The 22,013-nt window shown below is 52.5% G+C and overlaps 6 protein-coding genes across 6 annotated transcripts; 4 read left to right on the top strand and 2 right to left on the bottom strand.

Annotated features, from left to right (window-relative positions):
- Positions 1-1,877: 1,877 nt before the first annotated feature.
- Positions 1,878-3,493, top strand: J4E83_005683 (uncharacterized protein; the record flags this gene model as incomplete). Its single annotated transcript, XM_049332600.1, has 2 exons — positions 1,878-2,417; positions 2,480-3,493. 2 exons carry the CDS (start codon positions 1,878-1,880, stop codon positions 3,491-3,493), a joined length of 1,554 nt encoding a protein of 517 aa, XP_049188408.1.
- Positions 3,494-4,504: 1,011 nt separating this feature from the next.
- On the top strand, positions 4,505-6,280 carry J4E83_005682 (uncharacterized protein; the record flags this gene model as incomplete). The annotated part of the gene is made up of 3 exons (XM_049332599.1): positions 4,505-4,914; positions 4,998-5,890; positions 5,946-6,280. The coding sequence occupies 3 exons, from the start codon at positions 4,505-4,507 to the stop codon at positions 6,278-6,280; spliced, it is 1,638 nt and encodes a 545-aa protein (XP_049188407.1).
- A 1,652-nt stretch (positions 6,281-7,932) lies between these two features.
- Positions 7,933-10,426, top strand: J4E83_005681 (uncharacterized protein; the record flags this gene model as incomplete). Its single annotated transcript, XM_049332598.1, has 4 exons — positions 7,933-8,363; positions 8,419-8,545; positions 8,594-9,268; positions 9,617-10,426. The coding sequence occupies 4 exons, from the start codon at positions 7,933-7,935 to the stop codon at positions 10,424-10,426; spliced, it is 2,043 nt and encodes a 680-aa protein (XP_049188406.1).
- Positions 10,427-11,983: 1,557 nt separating this feature from the next.
- J4E83_005680 (uncharacterized protein) lies at positions 11,984-13,165 on the top strand (the record flags this gene model as incomplete). Its single annotated transcript, XM_049332597.1, has 1 exon — positions 11,984-13,165. One exon carries the CDS (start codon positions 11,984-11,986, stop codon positions 13,163-13,165), a length of 1,182 nt encoding a protein of 393 aa, XP_049188405.1.
- A 3,228-nt stretch (positions 13,166-16,393) lies between these two features.
- On the bottom strand, positions 16,394-17,040 carry J4E83_005679 (uncharacterized protein; the record flags this gene model as incomplete). The annotated part of the gene is made up of 2 exons (XM_049332596.1): positions 16,394-16,709; positions 16,763-17,040. 2 exons carry the CDS (start codon positions 17,038-17,040, stop codon positions 16,394-16,396), a joined length of 594 nt encoding a protein of 197 aa, XP_049188404.1.
- A 3,408-nt stretch (positions 17,041-20,448) lies between these two features.
- On the bottom strand, positions 20,449-21,866 carry J4E83_005678 (uncharacterized protein; the record flags this gene model as incomplete). Its single annotated transcript, XM_049332595.1, has 3 exons — positions 20,449-21,346; positions 21,394-21,706; positions 21,788-21,866. 3 exons carry the CDS (start codon positions 21,864-21,866, stop codon positions 20,449-20,451), a joined length of 1,290 nt encoding a protein of 429 aa, XP_049188403.1.
- Between the last annotated feature and the right edge of the window lie 147 nt (positions 21,867-22,013).

Raw genomic sequence — 22,013 nt, 5'->3', positions numbered from 1 at the left:
AATCAACGACTGTCTCGAACCCTATTTCCAGCTCCACCGAACGGTGCGCAGGACCGCATGGAAACCTCCTCGCCCTTTGCAAAATACCCAGGGTACGTCGGTAGGTCATCTCAGATTCCTTGGATCCTCGGTCGATGCGCACCCTTCCGTCCATGGACATATCCTCGGGCAACTGGAAGATGAGGAAGCTGCAGTCGGCTTTGGTCTGATTGCATATGAGACCGAAGAAGTCTTCACATGTTGTTTCCTTTCCAGTAAACATCAAACTGCCGTAAGACCAAGTCGGTCCAGGGCCGATTGGCTGGCCCGGTGGTTTGGTGCGATAGATTCGTAATTCAACTTTAAAGGGCGACGGCTCGGGTGAAAGCGCGCTTGTCCTGCGGGTCGGACATCCTATCTTGGTGCCCATCACCGAATCTTCAGACGTATCGGAGTCAACATCTGTTTGGTCTTCCTCGGAACGTGCGCGTTGAGGAGCGGGTTCGTCTGCTGTAGTAGTCGTACCAGTGCTGCGTCTCTTCCTCACTGGTATTTTCTCGCTTAGGGCTACGAATCTGCAACCTTGAAACCAAGGCTTATTATCGATGTTTAGGTCTCTTTTCTTGTATTTCAGGGCTTTCATGTATGTTCTGTTTATGAAGGTCTCTACGTCGGTGCGAGTCTGCCTGCAGAGAACCATGCCCAGCAGGTGTTTCTTGATGCTGCTTCCATTAGCTCGCACCCAGTACCTGGATGAGCGGACTTACGTGGTACTGTCTCTCGGATAGATCAAATCAGCCGGATATCGGGTACCCTCTTGTGGTTTTCGGAGATGGTCTCTACTTCCTTGACCAGGCTCAGGCCAGATCAGAGGACCATACTCGACTAACAGCTGGTCTAGCTCTTTATCGAGGAGCATGGGATCGTGTCGATCGATGACAGTATTTGCATCGTGTGCATCGCGTAGTAGTAGACCAAGCAGAGCCGGTACCTCGAGTTCGTGGATTGCAGTGGCGGGCTCATACCTGAACACTGGTTTTCTCATAACGAAGCCCGGTTCAATCCTCTCCCTCCCATACGTCTGAAGTCCAAGACATTCTATATGATGAGCAACGCCGATTTCGCCTTTTTGCCGCCCCATTGTCGGGTATAGTGGTGATTTGATGGACAAAAAACCAATTGGCAATTGTGATGTATAGACCGCAGCTGGCGACGTCGGTATGAAGCGGTGAGAGCTTGCGAATAGATTCCGAACGTGGTGGTGATGGAGTGGGCAGCGGTTTAATGCAAGGCGCCTTCCATCTAGACTCCGGTCGAGACAGACGCGTCCTCGCTCCTTCGTTGTTTACTTGACGCGTCCTCAATTGGCAAGGAGAAGCTTTCGTCTTATTCGTGCTCACTGATAAATCTCCCGCATTCCGATGTCGCGTGCTATACGTATCGCGACACGGTTGTTCGCGTTAAAGTGAAGGGAGATGGGATGTACCATGGCGGTGCTGCGACGGAGTTAAAATGCCATGCAGAATTGTGGGCCAATTAAAGCCCTGCACGGACGCTAGCGCGCGCAGCCGCATGGTGCAACAACAGACCGCCATCACCACCTACCAGTCGCTATCCGACATCTCGCCGGCATGCCACCCAAACACTCGGGCATGCCGCCCCAGCCCCAAAGAGCACGGAAGAGTGTGCGCACACCTGTGTCGAGGGCCCCGTCAACAAGCTGCAAGCGCGCCCGCGAGCCCAGTCTCGACAACAACAGCCCTCAGCCTGGTGACGCAATCCGGTTGCAAACACCCTCCAACTCAAATGAAATAAACACCAATTCCAAGGCGGCATCTCCAGAAAGCGATGCGCAGCCGGCACGTCGTAGCGCGTCGAGCGAACTGACTTCGCCAATGATGTCACCTAGGCTGCGTGCACTGCAGGCATCTATGGAAGAATCTCGAAACACCAGTCCTAGGAAAAACTCCATCTCGTATGATTGCTTCAACTCGCAACCTCATCTGAAAGGTCATTTTTATTCGGCCAATCAGCTCTTTGCGCGGGGCGTCTGGATTGGCTACCTGGCTCCGGACAGGCAAAGCCAATCATTCCGAGGGCTTCCCTCCTTTCACGACTTGAAGGCCAATTACAAGAAGTTCACTCCTCCACACCCTCCTATAGTATCAGGGAGTCCTAGGGAGAATCGCAACGCTGTCTGCCGAGGCTGTGCTAGGGAAGACTCAGCTGTTATTGCCTTCAGCGAAGTGCAGTTCGGACCGAAGGTTGTGAGTTGTACCGAGAAACATACAATCTACATCGTTCAGAGTACTGACAGCATACAGAAGGTCGTTATTATGCCACTCGACGGCGACGACGACGCTGGGGTTTTTGCCATCATGCTACCTCAGACGAGTGACAGGTCTTTACAAGGTCTTCAAGCCTATCGCCCCTACGAGGTAAGACTCGGATCAACGAATAGTCCATGGAAAACATACTGACCTCACATCTAATTCTGCAGATCAGTGGAGGTGGTCTGGGAGACAAGTTCGCCAACAATTTCATGATGCTCACACTTCGCAATCCTGACAGCGATGCTGGCACATTAGAGACCGTGCTCTCAGTGTTGTCTCCGCAAGAGCGAGCTGACATCGCCTCGAAGCTTAGGGGACTACCGGAACCAAGACATCGTCTCTCTTCTACCCCCAAGCTATCGAAATCTACTGATGAAGATGCTGCACATTCAGCACCGAATGCCGCACCTCCAGCATCGAATGCCATGGCAAAGGTCGATGATGATGAAAGCGATGCTCATACTAAGCAACCCGCAGCGAGGAAGCGGCGAAAGCTTAGTGAAAACAGGACACAGATATCGGACGTGATCGACGTTGTTCCCAAGGATAGCAGTACATGCCCTTCACAGTTGCAACCAGAACAACAACCGACACCACAACAACAACCGACACCACAACCTGTGGCGGAGCCACAGCCAGAGCCGGAACCCCGAACCCAACCCCAACCCCAACCGCAGCCACAGATACATACACAGACTCAACGAACGTCAGAAACACCTGTCGACGATGTCAAACAGCATGCTCCAACGCCCGCGGATACATTCAAACCTCCGCCTCAAGCCATCAAGCGCACAAACTCGACTAGCATCATCTCTCTTGATTTGACCGACGAACAAGCCGAGCGCGTGTACTTTATCTGGTCGGTCGATGATGAAGGCATGGAAATGGATTTTATTCATACGCTGCGCGAATGCAAGTCTTTTGGAGGCCTGCTCAGCCTGTTGGAGGAGGAATCTGAGGACCTACCGTCTGCTGCGAGCATATTGGAGAAAACAAAAACCTGGAAACTGACATACGATCTTGGTGACGGTATCAGCAAAGCGATCGTAGCCCGCAAAGGCACGGAGACCGCATTCGATCGTCTACAGACTACACTTGCTCAAGCGTCTATCTGGGCAGACAATCCTCAAGCAAAAGTCGATATCGTACTCAAGTCTTTGAGCCGGCCAAACCCTGCTTGAGCGGCATGAACAACGGTCATCGATAATTCTCTTCCTAGAATTCCACCCTCGGCGTTCTTCGAAGGTGTGCTCTTTCTCACTTTCTCTAGCATCTATATACCATTGAGTACATCGATGGCTTTTTTGCGTTGTCCTACATATACCCCGATCACTTTTGATCTTTCGCGTGCGAGTTGGTCGAAAGCATCGATACCAGGCTGGCGGTTGTATAGCACTGGTGCTCCATGAGGCTGGGCAGGATCCAGGCAACTCATAAAATGTATATACATACGATTACTAATGACGATCTCTATGTGGCCTTTTCTCGCAAAACTTACAGAGCCTCTGTTTGGGTGTTTGCATATGCTACAGCACATGCGATGATGTAGTAATTCCCCATCGCCTGTACACCAGCGAAATCTGCCCGCCACTGCGCATCTGATGTCAGTCGCGCCAATAAGTGGAAAAGGAAATGCAGTCGTATGCATAGACCTGGGCCACAAGACATTACTGTCAGCAGCGGTGAGCTGCATTTCGCCACCTCGTAGACGAAGAACAATGTGCACAATGCCTTGTGTAAGTGATTTGGGGGGATCGTCGGCTAACGCGATGTTCCAGCCAATCGGCAGCAACTGCCCTCTGGTTCCGCCTGCCATTCCCAGGCGGGTGCCGCTAACCTGTAGACGAAGCTTTCATACGCCGCTATGGTTTCTTCATCTGTACTTTTCTTATCATCTATCGTGTTCTCGATTCATCTTTGAGAATGTCGTTCGTTTCCCTTGCGCGCCCCATCACTGACTCGTACATGCTCTAGACGGCCCTTTGGCGAAATTGCACGATCTGGCTGCCCCAGTCCTGAGAGCATCTGCATGTAATCATACCCGAGAAAATCAGCACTACACATCACACCTCCCTTGCATAGTCGCGACACCACAACGCTCGGAACTCATACGACTGTGTACGGCTGCATCGCTAGCCTACATTTAATTCACCTGGCGAGATTTTGCGATCCATGCATCTAGCCCAGACACCATGGACGGCTCAGCTATCACATACGCAACGTCCAAGGACTGGTTGGACATTATGAAGAATCGGTCAAAAGTGCGTATGCACGAGCTGATCGAGCGTCTTGGGTTGCGCGCAAAGTGGTCATCGAACAAACGCGGTAAAACAAACTTTGAATCCGCCCTCGTACGCGAGCTTGTTGCAGACATGGGCGATGTTGTCTCCACGTTACCGAAAGAGCCGGATGAGCTGATGAAGTTTCTGAGCGACGAGGGAAGTTTGAAAGAGCAAGTCGATGGCTTACTTGAGAAACATGGCGCCAAGGTCTGGGGAAGAGTGGGCGATCGCGAGCACCTAATCACTGCGAATGAACCCGGAGTCGAAGAGGGACTTTACCCGCGGGATCTTTATTTGGAGAACGAGGAAGACAGAGCGTTGTAAGTACATAAACTCGAGAGCACATCTGTCTGGGGTTTGGGCCCTCGCAATAGAGCCGAATAGCTACTGACCCACTACGCAGAATTCACAAACTTCTCCATTGGTGGATCGGGCTGAAGGCATGCAACGTCATTCTTGCGCGCGAACGCCTGGATCGCGAGAGACGAAAGAAGGCAGAAAACCGCCAGGCGCGAGCTGATGCAGAGTTTTCTGGCCAGCAAGAGGGCGGCACGCCAGCATCATTTGTTGCGCTTGCACCAAACTCGGTGTTGCACGACGGCGATACAGCGTCACGTGGAAGCCCGATGTCGTCAAGTGCAATGCTCACACCTCCGGAATCTGGGGAAAGTCCCACTATGGGACCGCGGGAAGGAGGCGGGTTCACAGCTGTCAATGGCGGTGGACATGCAACGAATGGCAATGCCGCCTTTACATCGGCGAAAGCCCACGAACAACAGGCTACACAACAATCCAACATCGCCGAGGGTGTCTGGAACAAACTTACTGCTGAAGCGAACAAGTCTCGATATCTCAGTACGATGTCAGGCCCTGCTGCTACCCACGCTGCACATCCTACCGAGACCAAAGCAGCGGCACAACAGCAAATCACCGACGCGACCCAAGCGGCTGCTGATCGACAAGTCAGCGTCCAAATGGCCGCGCTGGTAGCAAGCTTTCGGTCAGATAACGGTGTGCCAGAAGAGCTCCCGCAACCAAACAACAGCATACCCTACCGTGGTTTAGACTACGACGGCTTACGGGCGCTGCGGCAGTACATATATGGAGAGGAGCGAGGTGTTTCAATGGACGAGGAAGCGCTCCTCAACCAACTCGAAAGAACATGGCGAGAAGGCGTTCGAGCCGACTACAATAAGATGATCGAAAACATACCCGTTTTCATTGCGAGGGAACGAGCATTTCTGACTTGGGTGGAACTTAAGCGCCACCTGGCAGCTCTATTACGAGCAAACGAACGTACGTTTTACCAACTGCATCTGCATCCATTCTATCTTTACTTACCCTACTGCAGGTTGGTCAGCCGAAGGCCACACAGCTGCCGAGATCGAGAGGCGCATCCAACAGCACCGCACGCTCATGGGCTGCACGCAAACCATCATCGCCAATTTTGAAGATGTGGGCCGAGGATTTGGTCTTGGCCCCAACGTTGCTGTCGACCGCGATGAGCTCCTGCGACAGGCCATTGTGGTGTTGGCCGGAGAAAAGTACGCAGTAGAGATGCAGTGGAAGCCAGTAGACTTTACGCAAGTAATGGGCTGGCTGCACGACCACCTGGAGAGCTTCCGCAAGGAAGAAGAGGAAGATGGAAAGGGTATGCTCTGGTATATTGGCGAGTCACGACGCTAGTCGCAACTACCACGATGGAGACACGCACGTATCGTGCGCGCGGGCAGCTGTAGTCGCAAAAACTGTGTACGAGGATCATACAGGCGTTCAGGTTTTCAGGGCGACGATCGATCGCCAGGGTCGAGGCCCCCACTAGTAGGTGTCCAATTCGGGAAAATAAGCTATTCGGGTAGGTCAGCCGTAGAGTGGTGGTTTCAGCTACTTGATCATGTTACAGGACCGTGTAGGATTACACTAGCTCAGCTGTGCCACACCTCATCACCATGCAGTACGGGACTCTGCGACGCGTGATTTGCTTTAGTTTGCGATCGCCTGGAACGCGCGAGCGCATAGTGAGGGCGCGACTGTACGCAACTTCGATAGTTCGGCAGCTAGTATCCGAATGAATACACGGCTCGGCAGCACTTCGCAGTATACCTTTTCGCTTAGTGTATTCCCTGCAGCCAAGGGGCGTTGTCTTCAGGCTCCGCACTGCGCCGTAAATCTCCCTAATGCCACGTTCCTATTTTAGAGTGCAGGCAGTGACCGCGCCGCACATTCGTCACATTGCCTCACATTTTTTTCTTTCGAGCTGTGGCGTTTATCAGATCTCGCTGTACCTCCCATCAATATTATGCGGCGCGCGGTCTGGACAGGAACCGGTCGCACAGTTGAGTAATCGCAGCTCGGTAGTACAAATCTATGGGTGAGGGACGAGCGCGTCATAGATGCATGTGTAGTTGTAACTCCTGACCATGATACCAACGACATCTATCCCCGGCTATACGAAACCGTGATAGTGCCGCTTATTCGCTGATTGCATGTGGCGGCTAATGGAGGCTTTGAGTAAGAGGATCGGATGTTTTGGCCTATGCGAGTAAGAGTTGTGCTGCTAGCGACATATTCATTTGTACCTCGTGTATGATGAAGACCCCTGCGATAGATATGATTAGCATAATGCAGCAAATGAGCACCACGCTCATAGTGCAAGTGTCGTACAATGAACAGGCAAGGGCAAAGGAGACCCGCTGGGTGTGAACGAATGAGGATGGGGCGGTACTATGATTACACCTGATGGGGATTTATTGGCGTGCGAGTCATTAACTTCGGAGTGCGGACGCGTATTACCTCTGCACATGTTTTGTTGCGGCCCCTGCCGGATCATTGTCTCGCTACTGGACACACCTCTTTTCTGGGTATCTTTTCGACGCAGCGTACCGTCGTTCGCCTTCTACACGTCACCGGCATCAATCATCATCACCAATCCTTCTTTCGCCGCCCAACGCCCCCCTCATCAGCGCCTGTCGGTTCCTACTCCAGAGTACAATTGCTGCGCAGTTTGTTCTTCTTGTGTGTACAGGGGCTTTCAATTCTTTGTCTAGTTTGGTAGCACGATCGGCATCTGAGACTGGACAAAGTTTTTCTCGGGGTAGCAGCAGCTGGCAATAAGAAAACTTTGTTCCAAGACGGCCTAGTGGAACGTACTCCTTTTACCTTTGCCGAGCGAGCTACCATCAATCACCCCAACCTTGGAACGTCGAGAGCGGATCCATCACACTTTGGCGCACGCGCCATTGATTGTCATTCCCCATCCCATCCGCTTACTTTTCCATCGTCATTTTCCTACTTCCCATTTCAACTGTTGACGTGCCCGTCGTCACCCATGTGGCGCCATGAGCTCAAAGGATAACTTGGCCCTGGATCTGGAGCACGGCGTGCGACGCTGGGATCGCGCTCGCTGGATATCCGTCTTCAGCTCGCATAACCCGACTATACGCGAGGTGACGGAATGCTTGGGCCTGGGCTTATCGGCGTCTTCGTCCACGACCAACCGCGGCATTCCGAAATTCGACAACCCAGACTACCGCAAGCTCTCGAGTGAGGTGACGAAGCTGTCCAAGGAATTGCCAAAAGAAAGAGATTTGTTGCTGGACTTCGCGGCGGATCCGAGTTCCCTGAACCAGGAGCTCGAGGACCTGCTAGCGAGTTACGGACCCGCTATTTGGGGCAGGGATGCGGATCGCAGCTGTTTACTCACGCCGGATGCGACCAAGAAGACGTATAACAAAGATCTGTTTTACGAGGAGCCGGAGCATAAGGATATGTAAGTTGGGATGGTCAGGTGTCAGGTGTCAGAACGCGCGCTAAACCTATTTTAGTCTCAAGATTCATCTGCATCGGTGGATCATCATCAAAGCTTGCTACTACATTCGCAACATGAAGTTGAAGAGACCGTCGGGTGCGAATGAGTATGATCAGCTTGCAGACATTGATGCCGAAGGCCTTGTAAGTTTTGACGAGATGGTTGGTGTTGTCATGGCTAATAAACGGTAGTCACCACATGGGACGCCACAGTCACTCACCCCACCAGATCCGGATACTGTTGCAGGCGCTGACCTCGACGTTAAGCCTATTAATCTGAAGAAGCGCAAGAGCAATGCTCACCTCACCATGTCTGACGATGAAGATCCTGAGGCTTCGCCTATCAAAAGGCCGTACAGCACTATGCCTGTGAGCCGAAAGGGCAGCCCAAGGAAGTCACTCAAGTCACTGTATCCTGCCGGCCCGGGCAGCATGGAGAATATACCTCCTATGCCGACGCACATGCATCGTTTCTCGCCAGCACCAGGAACTGCATCTGAACCCTCGCGGATACAGCTCAGTCCTCTATCAAACAACGACTTGAACGGCGTGTCAAGGCCTCCGGCTATCACCCAAAGCTCCGCACCCGCAGGATTCACGGCTGTCAACAATGGGGGCTTTACTGCTGTTAACAACACGCCTCCACCTAGCGAGCCACCTCGAGAGCCAACACGGGAAGCATCCCGAGAACCGTCGAGAGAAGTGCATCGACCTCCTCCTGGTATTGGACATCGTCACAGCAACAGTTACACGAGCCCATATGAGCCGTCTTCACGCAGTGCTGCCATGGCTCGATCTGCTACGGAAACTCCTCGTTCTGCACCGCCAGCCACTCCTACACCAGCTTCGAATCAAGGGTTTCAAGCCGTGAACGCATCTTCAGCAGCTAATGGGGCAGGTGGATATATGAAGAGGGAGTCGCCTGCCGTTCAACCTCCGCAGCCCACACATATCGCTCCGCAGCCACAGCAGTCGCAACCGCAACCTCAGGCACCACCACAGCAGCAACAGACACCGTCCCACCCTTCACACCCACACCAGGCATCACCGCATACACATCATCCTCAGCATACACAGCTACCATCACATCCGCATATCCAGGCTCAGCAACAGCCTCCACCCCAACCACCAAGTCGATCTAATACCCCGAGCCACCCCTTCGGCCGTTCTCTCGCACCACACCCTCGCAGTAGATCTAGTACACCACATGCGCAGGCCGCACCTAATCAGCCTATCATGGCACCTAATAAGCAGGTTACCTCTGCACCCGCGATACAAAGCGCCCCCGCATACGGCATACAACTCGTTCCTACTACACAAGACGCACCGCCCGCGCCCTCGAGCAAACCCCGAGCCCCCTCAAACCACAGCCAACCCGCCGCCGCCCCCCAACACACCTCACCGCACCAACCCGTGCTGAAAAGCCACCAACAACCGCCCCAACCCCCCGAAACCGCACACGTCGTCCAGCCCCCACAACCACAAACCTTCCCCCGCGGCTCCGTCTCGACGGCCGACCTCCGCCTCCTCCAATGCGAAGTCACCGCCGGTCTCTTCACCTTCTTCTACCCTCGCTCCACAATGCCGCCCGACGAAGCCAGCCTCCTCGTCCGCATGCACACACTCTGGTACCACGGCGAACCGCTCTTCCGCACAGAACTATCCACACACTACGATCTCGTCTCCAAGATCCTCACTGCATGGCTGCACGAGCGTCAAGCTATCGCTTCACTACGGCACAGCATGGCTGCCAACCCCGGCGTATCTCACATTGGCCTTGTGGATCGGTTGCTTGCTATGAACGATCTCAGGGCCATGCGGTTGAAATGGAAGAACATGAGTAGTATTGATGGATTGAGTCCTGAGGATCTACTCTGTATGGCTTTTAGGGTTATGACGAATACGGAGGGGAGCGAGTATATGTTTAAAGATGGGTTGGCGAGGCTGGAGCTGGGTGTGTTTGAGTTTTTGAGGAGCGAGGATGCGAAGATTGTCATGCAGCGGAGGGATACGAGGGCGGGGTGATGTCAAGTCGGTTCAGTAGGGGTTTGAGGTGGTTCTCTGACGGCTCTCTCCTTCTGCTCCTCCTTCCATGTTTCCGCATCGTCTCTTCTTTGCTTCTGCGATCTGCTTCGGTTCCCGTACCCGCTCGCATGCCATTTCTCTTTCTCGATTCTCGATTCCGATCTTTCGCTTACCTTTGTACTAATGTTACTTAGCGTGGGTGGATGGGGTCCTTGCGCATGTTCTCTCGTTTTCTGGCGCTGAACTTGCTTTTAAACCGTATTAGCGATGGCGTTTGGGATTACCTCTTTCGTTCGACTATTTCTTTTTCTGTATTCAATGCGAAAAGCGGGTATGGAGTTCGATATTAGCTTGTGTTACTAAATTGGTATGAGTAGTCGTTGTAATCGGGTGGTGGGATCGAGATTGGGGTATGTGGTAATGATTGTGCGATGCGGAGTAGAATAATTGACTGCGATCGGGGAATGAAGCTTGTATTAATCAATCACAAAATGAATATACCCAAGTTGTGAAAACGTTTTGTGTGATGCTGTACCCGACGAGACCGCATCTTCCACTCGCGCAATGGCCAGATGCGATCATCCATTGGCGGTCTGGACCCATGAAGTCGCTTGACCACACGTCCTCACGTGCACCCTCCGACCCCGGCCTCACGCATCATCGCCAGTGTCGCCCACCCACCCATCCCGCCTAAGACACAACGACACCCTCTTCACGCGGCCTCGCCCCTTGCGCCCCCCTTCAGCCTTCCCATGCGAACATGACAGGGATTAAACCTGTCCCGCTGCGATGCGCCTTCCCGGCGGCCGCCCGCCGTAGCTGCTTCCGGAACCTTGTTCCTTCACATCTGCCTCATGACACCCTCCAGGCGCGCCAATCCGGGCACTCACCGGTAGTGCCCACGCACCTTCACTGCCATGAGCGGCCTCGTGAATGCCCCACGCGCTCGCTGCAGCCGCACACTATTTTATAGCCGTGGACCGTGGACAGCATATGATACCACACTCTATCGCTTATCTTGTACTACGCGCGTAGTTTTGGCGCCATGGTGCTGAGACTCTTTGTGCCGCCTGGTAGGTTTCGCCGAAGACGATGTGGAGAAGCAGTTGCTAACGAGATGGTGTAGGCGAAGGGCAACATCGCCTTACTCCCAAACGGCCTGATCCCATCGGTGCGAACGCGACACCTCAGTACGCCATCATCTCCTCGACCGTCTTTGCCGCCGCATATACGTCCTTCGCCTCGAGATATGCACAGAGTGTCACTCCTACGAGGCCAATATCGCGGCCAGCGGTGTTTATACGGGCTTCGGCGAGGCTGGGGGTTTGGGCGGGCCTGGCAGGTGCGGCGCTGAACTGGTATTACTACTCCGCTTTTGCGGATGTGTTGGTGTCGACGAATATACCGAAAATCAAGCCCTGGAAGCTGTATGAGAGGACGAAGAAGTATACCGTTGACGATGGTGCTTTGGCAGGCGCGGCATTGGGTCTGGCTGTCTCGGTGCCTTCGCTGTTTATGCGCCGGCCTGCTATACCGAGGTGGACGCGATGCTTGGGCATGGCAAATATCGGCGCTTGTGCCGGTGTCCTGGGAGCGCATGCGTACTTTCAGTACAGCGGAGAGAGGCAGGAGGCATACAAACACTTTGGCCGACATGTCAAGCGACGATCATTCGAGTTCTGGAACATCTTCTGGGATCCGGAGCTCATGGCGAGCCTCGACCCCATCATGCAGCAATACGTCTCACACAACAGCCTCTGGTACACACGGTGGCTGTCAGAGGAGGCCTTTGAGCGAGCAGAACAGGACGTGCAACTCGAAAACAGCAGCAGTGAGCCTATGGCAGTTGCTGCGACACCTGTCGAACAACAGCCACCATTCTACGCTACACCCGTCGACTATGCCGAAGACCTGCGACGCATCGACATTGAAAGCACGCTGGCTACTATGGAAACCTTGGAAGCGGATAAGATGGAACTACTACAGGAGGCTGACTACCTGCTTTACATCAACGCACAGCAAAAATACGACCACTGCCACATGGAGTCTACAGACGAGGACGAACGTCAAAACCTCCTCCGACAAATCCAACTCGTCGACATAGCATACGTCAGTCTTCGCAACGCAGCCCACGACATCGATGTCAAGCTCACACAATGGCGCATGTGCCTCCGACACAAAACCATCTGGGAAGCAGGCCAAACCACCGCGACAGGGACGGATAGGCCTGCCGACTGGGTACCCGAGCCGCCACGCATACCACCCACGACCGGAGCAATAGTCCCCGCCACGCACAAACCGACATACTCAATGGGCGAGTTAGAAAGAATACATGGGCAGATTTCTGCAGAGGTCAAGACATTTGAGGATGGTTGGCAAGATGATAGACAACCGAGGGATAAGAGGGAGAGGTGGAAGAAGGATGCTGAGGATGGGAGGAAGTTTTTGAGGGCGGCGGATGTTGTATTGTCAAAGTTGCAGAAGGCGAGAGAAAGGGCTGACGACAGTGGTGTGGTCGTGGAAGCGGGGATGGATAGCGGAATGGCGATGAAAGAGAAAGAGGCAGAGGACGAACGTGGAAGCGGGGCGAGAGATGGTACTGTTCCGGCAACAACGGCTGAAGTCGCGAAGTTACAAGAAGGTCCCTTGCTTACTAGAAACCAGGTTGAGAAGTCGTGCGTGCATGGTGTACAAGGGACGAAAACGTCTGCTGGGGCTTTGGATAAGGATAAGTCGTGAGAATGGACTTGCTGAGGGTAGAGTTGGGTTTATTATTCATTGTTCAAGTGTGGTTGAGAAGGTACCGAAGAAATCGTACCAGAAGCGAGGAATCAGCACAGTTGATACCCGTTGCGTGTGTCTCTGCTGTTGATGATTGTATAGTATGGATCTTGCTTGTCCTTCTGACCATGGATTGAGAGGGCGCTGGACGTCTGTCACGCGGATGTCTGTGTTATGTACTGTACGTCACTGCCACAACTCGTCTTGCTACTTCGTCATGTTACGTATCTGTCTCGAGGTCACTCTTACGTGTTCAGCATGCCTGACTTTCAGTCCTCCCTTCTTTCATCATATTCTCCTCTGTGTGTTCTTGTTCACGTTCACTCCCATAACTACATTGCTTACCTTCCTCTCGAACGCCGTGTCACCGGATCTCCTGAGTCTACATCTGTCTTCGCGATCTTGGCCGCGCTCGCGCAGGTGTTCACATCACTGCCCGGCTCGCCGGAGGGTCACGCTTCCGCTCTATCTATCGCCACCGCAGGCGCCAAGCGCATGGCATGAGGAGGGTTTTTCAGGGGGCGACTACTTGGCTATATTCCTGGGTAGAATCGTGATATTCGAGATGGCCGAGTTTTGGAGATAAAGACCGTAGTTCAGAAGACATCTGCATTGCGCTTTATGCTTTTACTTCAGCATCTGAATACCTGGGTATTCATGAAAGCAACGCACCACTTCAGCCTCGTCTTCGGTCCTTCACCTTAGCCACTGGGAATTTACCACAAACGTCTACATATTAGTACCGGCTCTAACCACGTTTGAACCTAGTGCTAGCGTAAGCTGCACTGTCCATCTTGTCTCCCAGCCCTGTACCTACTGCTATCGCGTCGTCGATCTCGATATACCAGCCTCAATTACACCGGCGGTTTGGTTCGGAACTTTGATTCACATCGCAATTTGACATTCCCCCATCACCATCATCACGATGACCGGCAGTTACCTTGACTACCGCGAGATCAGCGGACGGACTGTCAGCTTGAAACATGGACAGCTCAGCTCGAACCTTCCATGGACGTATGTACTCATGTTTCTCCTGTCAAACGTCTCCAGCCAGCCGCGCAATCTGTACTGCGGTCTACTTTATGAGAGCAGGAATACGGAACCAGCTAGCTGTGTGAAGCTAGCATGCGGATTAACTGCGGCTTTACAACTGAGGGAATGAGGGAGGAACCACTGTTAATACCAAACGACGCGCACTAGACCTCGGGTTATTACTCATGCGATAAGTGCGTGCACTGCCTGTGGCCCTGAGTACGGATCGTCTTGGCTGCGGTTTGCGGTTGATATATATACATGCTTGCGTCCCGTTGCGCAAGGCTGGCTATCTTCGGATTACCAACTACACGTTTGTTAAAACAACCATCATGAAACTCTTCGCCCCCATCATTCTCGCTCTTGCCGCCGCGTCCGAAGCCGCGTTTTGTAACGGCGGATGGGGATTACCGGGTGGTTCTACATGTCCTGGTGCCTACGTAAGTCTAGTCCAATCCAGTCCACGTCCTAACCTCTCCTCTTCTCTCTTCCCTAATAGAAGACATATCCTTCGAAAACAATTACTAATACATCTCCCAGCCAAACTCCTTCTGCGTAAGTCCCGAACACCAACAACAACAACAACAACGCAAACGAAACAAGTTTCGGCTTCTAACATGACATGTGTGCAGTGCCAGAGCCCTGGAGCGCCGAGCAGGAACTTTCCCACGTTTAGGAATTGCGTTTACCCTGGCAGTGGGGGGAGGCCGAGTTTGAATGGGTGTGGTGCTGGTGGTGTAAGTACCCTGATCTTGGACGTTGTGGGGAGAATAGGGCTAACGTGGATATGTGTAGACTATCAGCTGCGTAAGTGATGAAGTGACGATTGAGAGTAATGGTGTGCTAATGATCTCAGTGCGGTTAATTTCGTCGCTCGACGTGAAAGACCATCGTCGTTTTGTTCCCACGGACTGTTCCCTCGGAGTTGCTGCTCGAGCAGACATACAATTAGACATTAGACCATACCTATTTAATAGATTGCGCTGTGTTACTTCGTTGTAATACACGTACCTTTGGGTTCTGAGCTGGGTAGACTCTTACGTGAAAGTATGTTGTCAATTGATGTACTGACCACAGTCAACGTGCTCTACAAAACAACGTCGAGAGAAAACCATGTCCCTGTCGATGATCATACCATCTAGTCTCTCCATAATCAGCTTGGCATTCAGCGCTTATAAAAGCCTTCATCTAGGCTATCCACTCTTCTTTCTCACACCATCAATTTCTTGTCTACAACACTAAAAAGACAACAAATGGTCCGAATGTTCTCTCGGGTTTTTCCAAAAGAAACGACAAATAAGACCCATGAAAGCTTTTCCGAGATTCGAAAACTATGTCGATGTATTACTCCAAAAAGATCGACATTATCGCGATGACCATGTCTATCCCCTTATCTTCGGTCATGCCGACTAGCGTGATGTTCAATGGATACAAAAGCCACTCATTCCGGCTCCTCACTTCTCTTTCCCACACACTTGACTTCCTGTCCTTAAACTCAAAAACATGCCGGACTGGCTCGATGTCTGCTCTGTTCTTCCACAACGATAAATATGATGACACATGTCGTCTTTTCCAAAATCTAAGTCCGAGTCCGATGTAGAAATCGAAAACTAGCAAAAGAGCATCCATGATTGTGTGTGCGTCCAAAGTTGGATGATGAGCAACCGATGCAACACAAGCTACCTTCTCTTTCCATAGCAAGTCTTTGCTGGTGACTTTAACGCCTTTTCTCTCATCCACTAGCTTGATGTTTGCTATGTATAAAAGAGTCCTTCCTGGCTGCTCACTCCTCCTCTTTACACTTTCAGATTCGTCCCCTCAGAATCATAATAAAAAACCCGAGCCAAGGTCGTGATGGCTGCGCTGGTCTCTCAAAAGGGATAGTAGTCTCTACTATGCTGCGTCGTGTTATCTTTTGACGCGGTATGAACTGAGCACGAAAAAGGACATCAGGTTCATCCACGTCTGAGCGTGCTTCCGAAACAAGCACTTCGCATCCTCATGTGAGAGTGTCTGTCTTCTCAACTCATATCGATTCCATTACATTTACACTACTTCCAAAACATGAACGCGGCCCAAAATCCAATTACCCTCCTACCAATTCTATCATACACCTTACATCCTCATCCCACACCCACACTTACTCACAACCGCCTACTTCGCACAAACCTGTCCCTTAGCCGCAGCAAGGTTCTTCTGATTCTGCATCGTCCCATCCATAACCTCCTGGACCAACATAGCAATAACCGGCGCATCCGCACCCGTCCCCTTCAAGCTCTGCACCTGGCCAATCTCCTTGGTCTGGGCTCCAGCTACAATAGCCAGGCCATCAGCAGCAGGGGACTTGATCTGCGCGGCCAGCTTCTGGTTGTTGGCGCGGATGTCGACGCCCCGCTTTTGGATGGACAGCACGGATTGCTGGGTCGTGTTGAAGCCGGCGGTGCCGGCTTGGAGCTTTAGGGCGTAGACGCTGGGGTGGGGGTTAGTTGTGGGGATGGAGAAGAGGGGGAGGTGATGGCATACCCTTTGAGTTCGGCGGCTTGGATGTCGAGGTTGGCTTGGATTCCCTTTGTGAGCTTGGACTGGATGTCGGCGCAGTTGCCGCCAGCGCCCTGGCCAGCTTGAGGTGCTTGACCAGCTTGGGGAGCTTGGCCAGCCTGAGGAGCTTGGGGAGCTTGGGGAGCCTGAGCGGGACGGGGTGCCTGCGGTGCCTGAGGAGCTTGAGGAGCCTGGGGCGCTTGCTGAGGTGCCGGTGCAGCGAGAGCGGCTCCCAAGAGGCAGAGAATGGCGAAGGTCTTCATGTTGACGTATGTATAGAGCGATAAAAGCAATACAACAGATTAGAATAAAGACAGATGATGTTCAAAGAGTGTAAATAAACTAAAGGCAAGCTCACACCAGGTGAGTAGCGATCGTAAGAAGTAGGCAAAGTATGAGAGAGATGATTTGGAATGAATACTTTCCATCCTTCGACATCCCATCCCTCTCTTATACCTCCATCTCACATCTCCCGTCCCGTCCCCAAGTCACCCGCCCAATACGTCGGCACGTCAGAAAACTCGGACCGACACAACTCTCACCACCTCGCCACGCAACGCTCTCACAACATGCACCTCAGCACCACCACACTTCAACCTTATCCCCTCCTTTTACCTACCGACCGGAAACGGGCCTACAATACGTCTCTACAGCTCCAGGAAGATATTCATGCGGAGTTGCCAACTCTTTCCTTCGATTCGCGCGGTGGAAAAAAATTGGAGACGGCCGTGAGACGGGAAACGGGGGAGTCAGCGTCGCAGATCTGGAGTGGAAACAAATCGGGCCGTGGTGGGCCGGTGGATGCGGTGCGCGAGGCTTGGTGAAGCTTGTCAGATGGCTGAGCGAAACGTTCGAGAAGGCGTTCGAGACGTGTTCGTGAGAAGTTGACGTGTGCGGGATAGAGTTGGGGATGGTGTGGTGGAGTTTGAGGATGCGGGTGGGCGGCGTGAATGGGGCTAGGCTGCTTTGGGATGGCGCGGGGTTTGGAGGACGCTTACTTCGAGGCTGCTGCGTCTTCTTCTTCATCACTGCAACGCCTCAGCGCTTCTCGAAAATACCAAAACGAGGAAGACTTCGTACCATGGGTGCAGACGTCTGCTTTGAGGTTACTGCCACCTTCCACACGCGCATATCTCTTTACTTAAAACCATCATCGAACAGCTCATGGCGCTGCTGAGCTGCGTGTCCCACACCACTCTGCATCGGCTCAACTATATGACCTCATCTCCAAATATCATGATCAGTTACCATGTCCTGTTTTCTGTCTTCCGACCAACACTTCCTGCTTGCGCACGACATGCACTCTTACCATCTCCATGACGCTACTGCCGCGAGAACTCTATAAAGCCGTTCTTCTACACTTCCCTCTACTTCTCTCTTACACCACATCTTCATGTTTATTTTCAAAATGAGGAACCAAAAATGACAAATCGCACTCTCCATGTGGAGACTTTTCTTCTTTCTTCAAAACTCAAAGTAAGGCGTCTGATGTGAGGTCTCGCCCGACTGACTTTGTATACCGAAACTGGGCAGGATACTATCGATGAGGGCGCCTGCAAACTCTGAGAGTTGTAGAGCAACCAAAAGATAACGCGAATACCTCGAACGACGACTTCTTCTCTTCTCCAAACATACAGTTATTCCTCAGCATGAGAAGGCTCCTCCAATCGACATTATACACTAAAAACGCGGGATCATGTTTTGATGAGCGCGCTCGCGGGCTCTGAGAAAGCGCACAGAAACCAGAAAGCGACTCGAAGTTTCAAGATGGCGCCTTCTTCTCCCTTCTTCAAGATTACACCCAACACCTCATGAGAAGGCTCACCCGATCGATATTGCATACCAAAACCGAGAAATCAGGTTCGGATGAGTGCGCTTGCGGATTTTGAAAAGTTTAGAGAAATCAAGAAACGTATCCGCACTCCAGAATGGCCACTTCCTCTTCTTCTTTCTCAAACTGATGCTGCCCAGCTAGTATGAGAAGGCTCTTGCAACCGACATTGCACACCAAAACTGTATTGCAAGAGGCCATCAGTGCGCCTGTGGACTTTAAAACGTATTGACTACGTCTACATGTGATCTCTGCCTCTTCCCTTTCTTCCAGAGTTCACCTCACCAAAAGCTAAGGTCAACGTCTTCATGTTTGTCCAGCAGACCATCTCACCAAAACATCAAGCTTTGTATCTTATGTGTCAAGAGAGACGATTAAAACTCATGTCTCAAGTACACCAGACGACTCTGGAATGTCAAAAATGAATCTATGACGAGACATGTATCTTTTTCTCCTCTTTGCTTCAACTCCAAGAGATGACTTGGCATGGAGAGTGTCGCGACTAGTGTGGGCGGATATATAAACCCCCTCTTTCTTCCTCTTCTTCTTGGTATCTTCTCTATATTTGAGTATTTAGAATATCAAAAATGAAGGATTACTTACTAATGGCTGCGCCGTCTCTTCCCAAAAAAACCGAAGCCATCCGGCGATGTGTCTGCCTCTCTTCCCCGTTTTGCCTCTTAAAACTATCTCGGCATTTCAGCGTTTAAAATACCAAAAGGGAGTCAGTCGTCCATGATGGCTGCGCCGTCTTCTCAAGAAATGCAACTGCAGCCGCTATGAGCAAGCGTCTGCCTCTCTTCCTCCTTCCGCCTCTCGACATCTTCTCCATACTTGAGTATTCAAAATGCAAATAACCTGCCGCATGGCTGCGCCGTCTTCTCCAAAAAGCTTGAACACTCCTGGCTAAGAGTCTTCCTTTCTTCCTCTTCTTCGGTGAAACATCAGAAACAACTATGTTACTGTATCATGAGGAGAACTTCCTTCTCCGGCGATACATCAAATCCTCCTAAAATTAGAACATGGGGAGCACTTCGTCCTCTGAGCTGCAAGCTGCAGGAATAAAAAGACAGATTTGATCGAATACATGTGTCCGCGGTCCAGCGCGCACCTCAAAATACCAAAAGGGAGCCACTGAACTCTCATGTCTGCTTCCAAAACCAACGCGCCTTTAACAACATGCCGCTTTCTGCGGTCGTCTCTGCCTCTTAATCTTCAAAGACGACCGCAACAAACTCATGGTCTGTGCAAGAACTACAAAGAGAACGCAACCATGGAGCTTTCTTGCGGGTCCAGACTTGCCATTGCCTGGTGCACCACCCGCACACTGAAGACTAGATTATCAAAAAGGCGCATCACTTTCGTTAATGACCCTGCTGCTGGCGCGCAAAGTTCGCATGCAGAATTTCTTGTTGAGCACGATTAGGAATAACTTTGTGGGCTGGTTATGTTATACAGTGATGATGACGATCATCATCATTCACATGGTAACGACACTCCAACCATGTAAATAAAACACACATCAATATTAAATCACGACTCAATCACGTCTCAATGTTTGGACAGCAGTGCAATTATACTTTTTATTATCAAGCGCATACTAAGCTACGTGAGACGCCATCCATCCATCCGTCCCAATTCCGAAGGAATAAGAAAAACTACAAGACCCTCCTCAAGCCTGCCAGGAGGTCGCAGAGGGGATATCGTCGTGATGCTAATGTTACAGGTTTCCATTTTCCGCCTATCCGTACGCAGATCGTAAGGTCGTGAAGTGATGCGTATGGCAGTCACATCGAGAGAAGACATGACCGAACGCTACTTGTCGGTTATTGTGAGGTGCTTACAACTCCTGCTTAGCAGAGCTGGCGCTAGCGGCGGCAGCATCGTATCCGCTCTGAGCAGACTTGGAGGCAACCGACGACGCGCTGGAAGCAGAGGATGAGGCAGCGGCGTTAGCGCTGGCAGCGGACTTGGAGATGGAGGAAGAGGATGAGGACGCGGCCTTGCCAGCAGCACCGCTGAGGGAGCTGGCGCTGGAAGCGGCGCGGACGGAAGCAGAGCTGGCGCTGGATCCAGCAGCGTCGGTAGCGGAGGTAACGCTGGCCTGCGCGAGACCAATCTGCTGCTTGATCAAGTCGGTGTAGTAGGCGAAGCCACCGGTGGCAGCAGCGTACTGTTGGCCGACGTTGGAGGTAGCAGCACCGTAAGCGGAAGCACCAGAGGCAGAGACGGAGCCGGCAGATGCAGAGGCGCTGTCACCGTAAAGGCGGGCACGGTGCTTGCGGGCGAGAGCGATGAGCTCGTTGCGCTTGGAGCCCTGGGGAACCTTGATACCGTTCTTGTCAGCCCACTCCTTGATCTGGCTGTCAGACCAGGAGTCGAGAAGGGCGTCGCTGAGGCTTTGCTGGGCGTTGGCAGCAGCGGAAGAGACGGAAGCGTAGGCGCCCTGGGACTGCTGGCTGGCGAGACGAGACTGGCGACGGAGAGCAGCGATCATCGAGTCGCGGGTGTTGGGCTGGGGGACGTTGTAGCCGCGCTCATCGAACCAAGACTTGAGGTCAGAGTCAGACCAGGAAGCGTAGAGCCAGTCACCGGGGTAGTTGGCAGTCTCCTTGGCCTTCTCAGCGACGGACTGGTAGTTGTTACGGACGGCAGCGAGGAGAGAGTCACGCTGGCGGGGCTGGGGGACGGGAATGCCGTGCTTATCGGCGAAAGCCTTGAGCTGAGAGTCGGACCAGCTACAGATTGTTAGTACTGTGCTAGAGGCAAGTTTCTGGGTACTCACGAGTCGAAGATCCAGTCCTTGACACTACCATAGGCCTGGTTCGCGGAGTCCTCGGTCTCGGTCCAGTACACCTTGACCTGCTCAGCGAGGCTCTTGGCGTCCTTCTCGGTGCCCTTCTTCGCCTGCTGGCCCTTGAGGGTCAGGTAGTTCTGGAGCGTCTGCGCATCCCAGCTGGTGTAGGGAGTGACAACCTTATCGTTCCAGTTGGCCTTGACAGTCGACTGGAGGTTCTTGCGGTCAGAGGGGCTGGGGTGGGGAACGCCGTGGTCGCTCAGCCAGCGCTCAAGCTCGGTCTCATGCCACTTGTCGTAGACTGCTTCCTGGCGTCAGTAGACTGCTGCATGGCGCTATGGACAAATCAAAACAAACGGGAGGGGTTATGTACTATACGCACCGGCGCTTCCAAACCAGCTGTTGGCCGTTGCCGTGGCAGCAAGGGACACCACGAAGGTGGATGTAAGGGAGAACCTCATGATGTGTGGCTGCCGAAGTGAGGATGTGCTTGATATCGATTAATGAAGCAAAGACGAGGGGTTGAAGGGTAGGCAAACTCGGCAGAGGTGTGAGAGCTAGAGGGTAGTGGTGGGCAGCGAGTTTATGAGGGGAGGGAACAGACAATG

This window comes from Alternaria metachromatica (genome assembly GCF_023757995.1).
Source record: "Alternaria metachromatica strain BMP 0045 chromosome Unknown scaffold_11, whole genome shotgun sequence".
NCBI classification, from domain to species: Eukaryota; Fungi; Ascomycota; class Dothideomycetes; order Pleosporales; family Pleosporaceae; genus Alternaria; species Alternaria metachromatica.
This window is presented reverse-complemented; position numbering and strand designations above follow the sequence as displayed.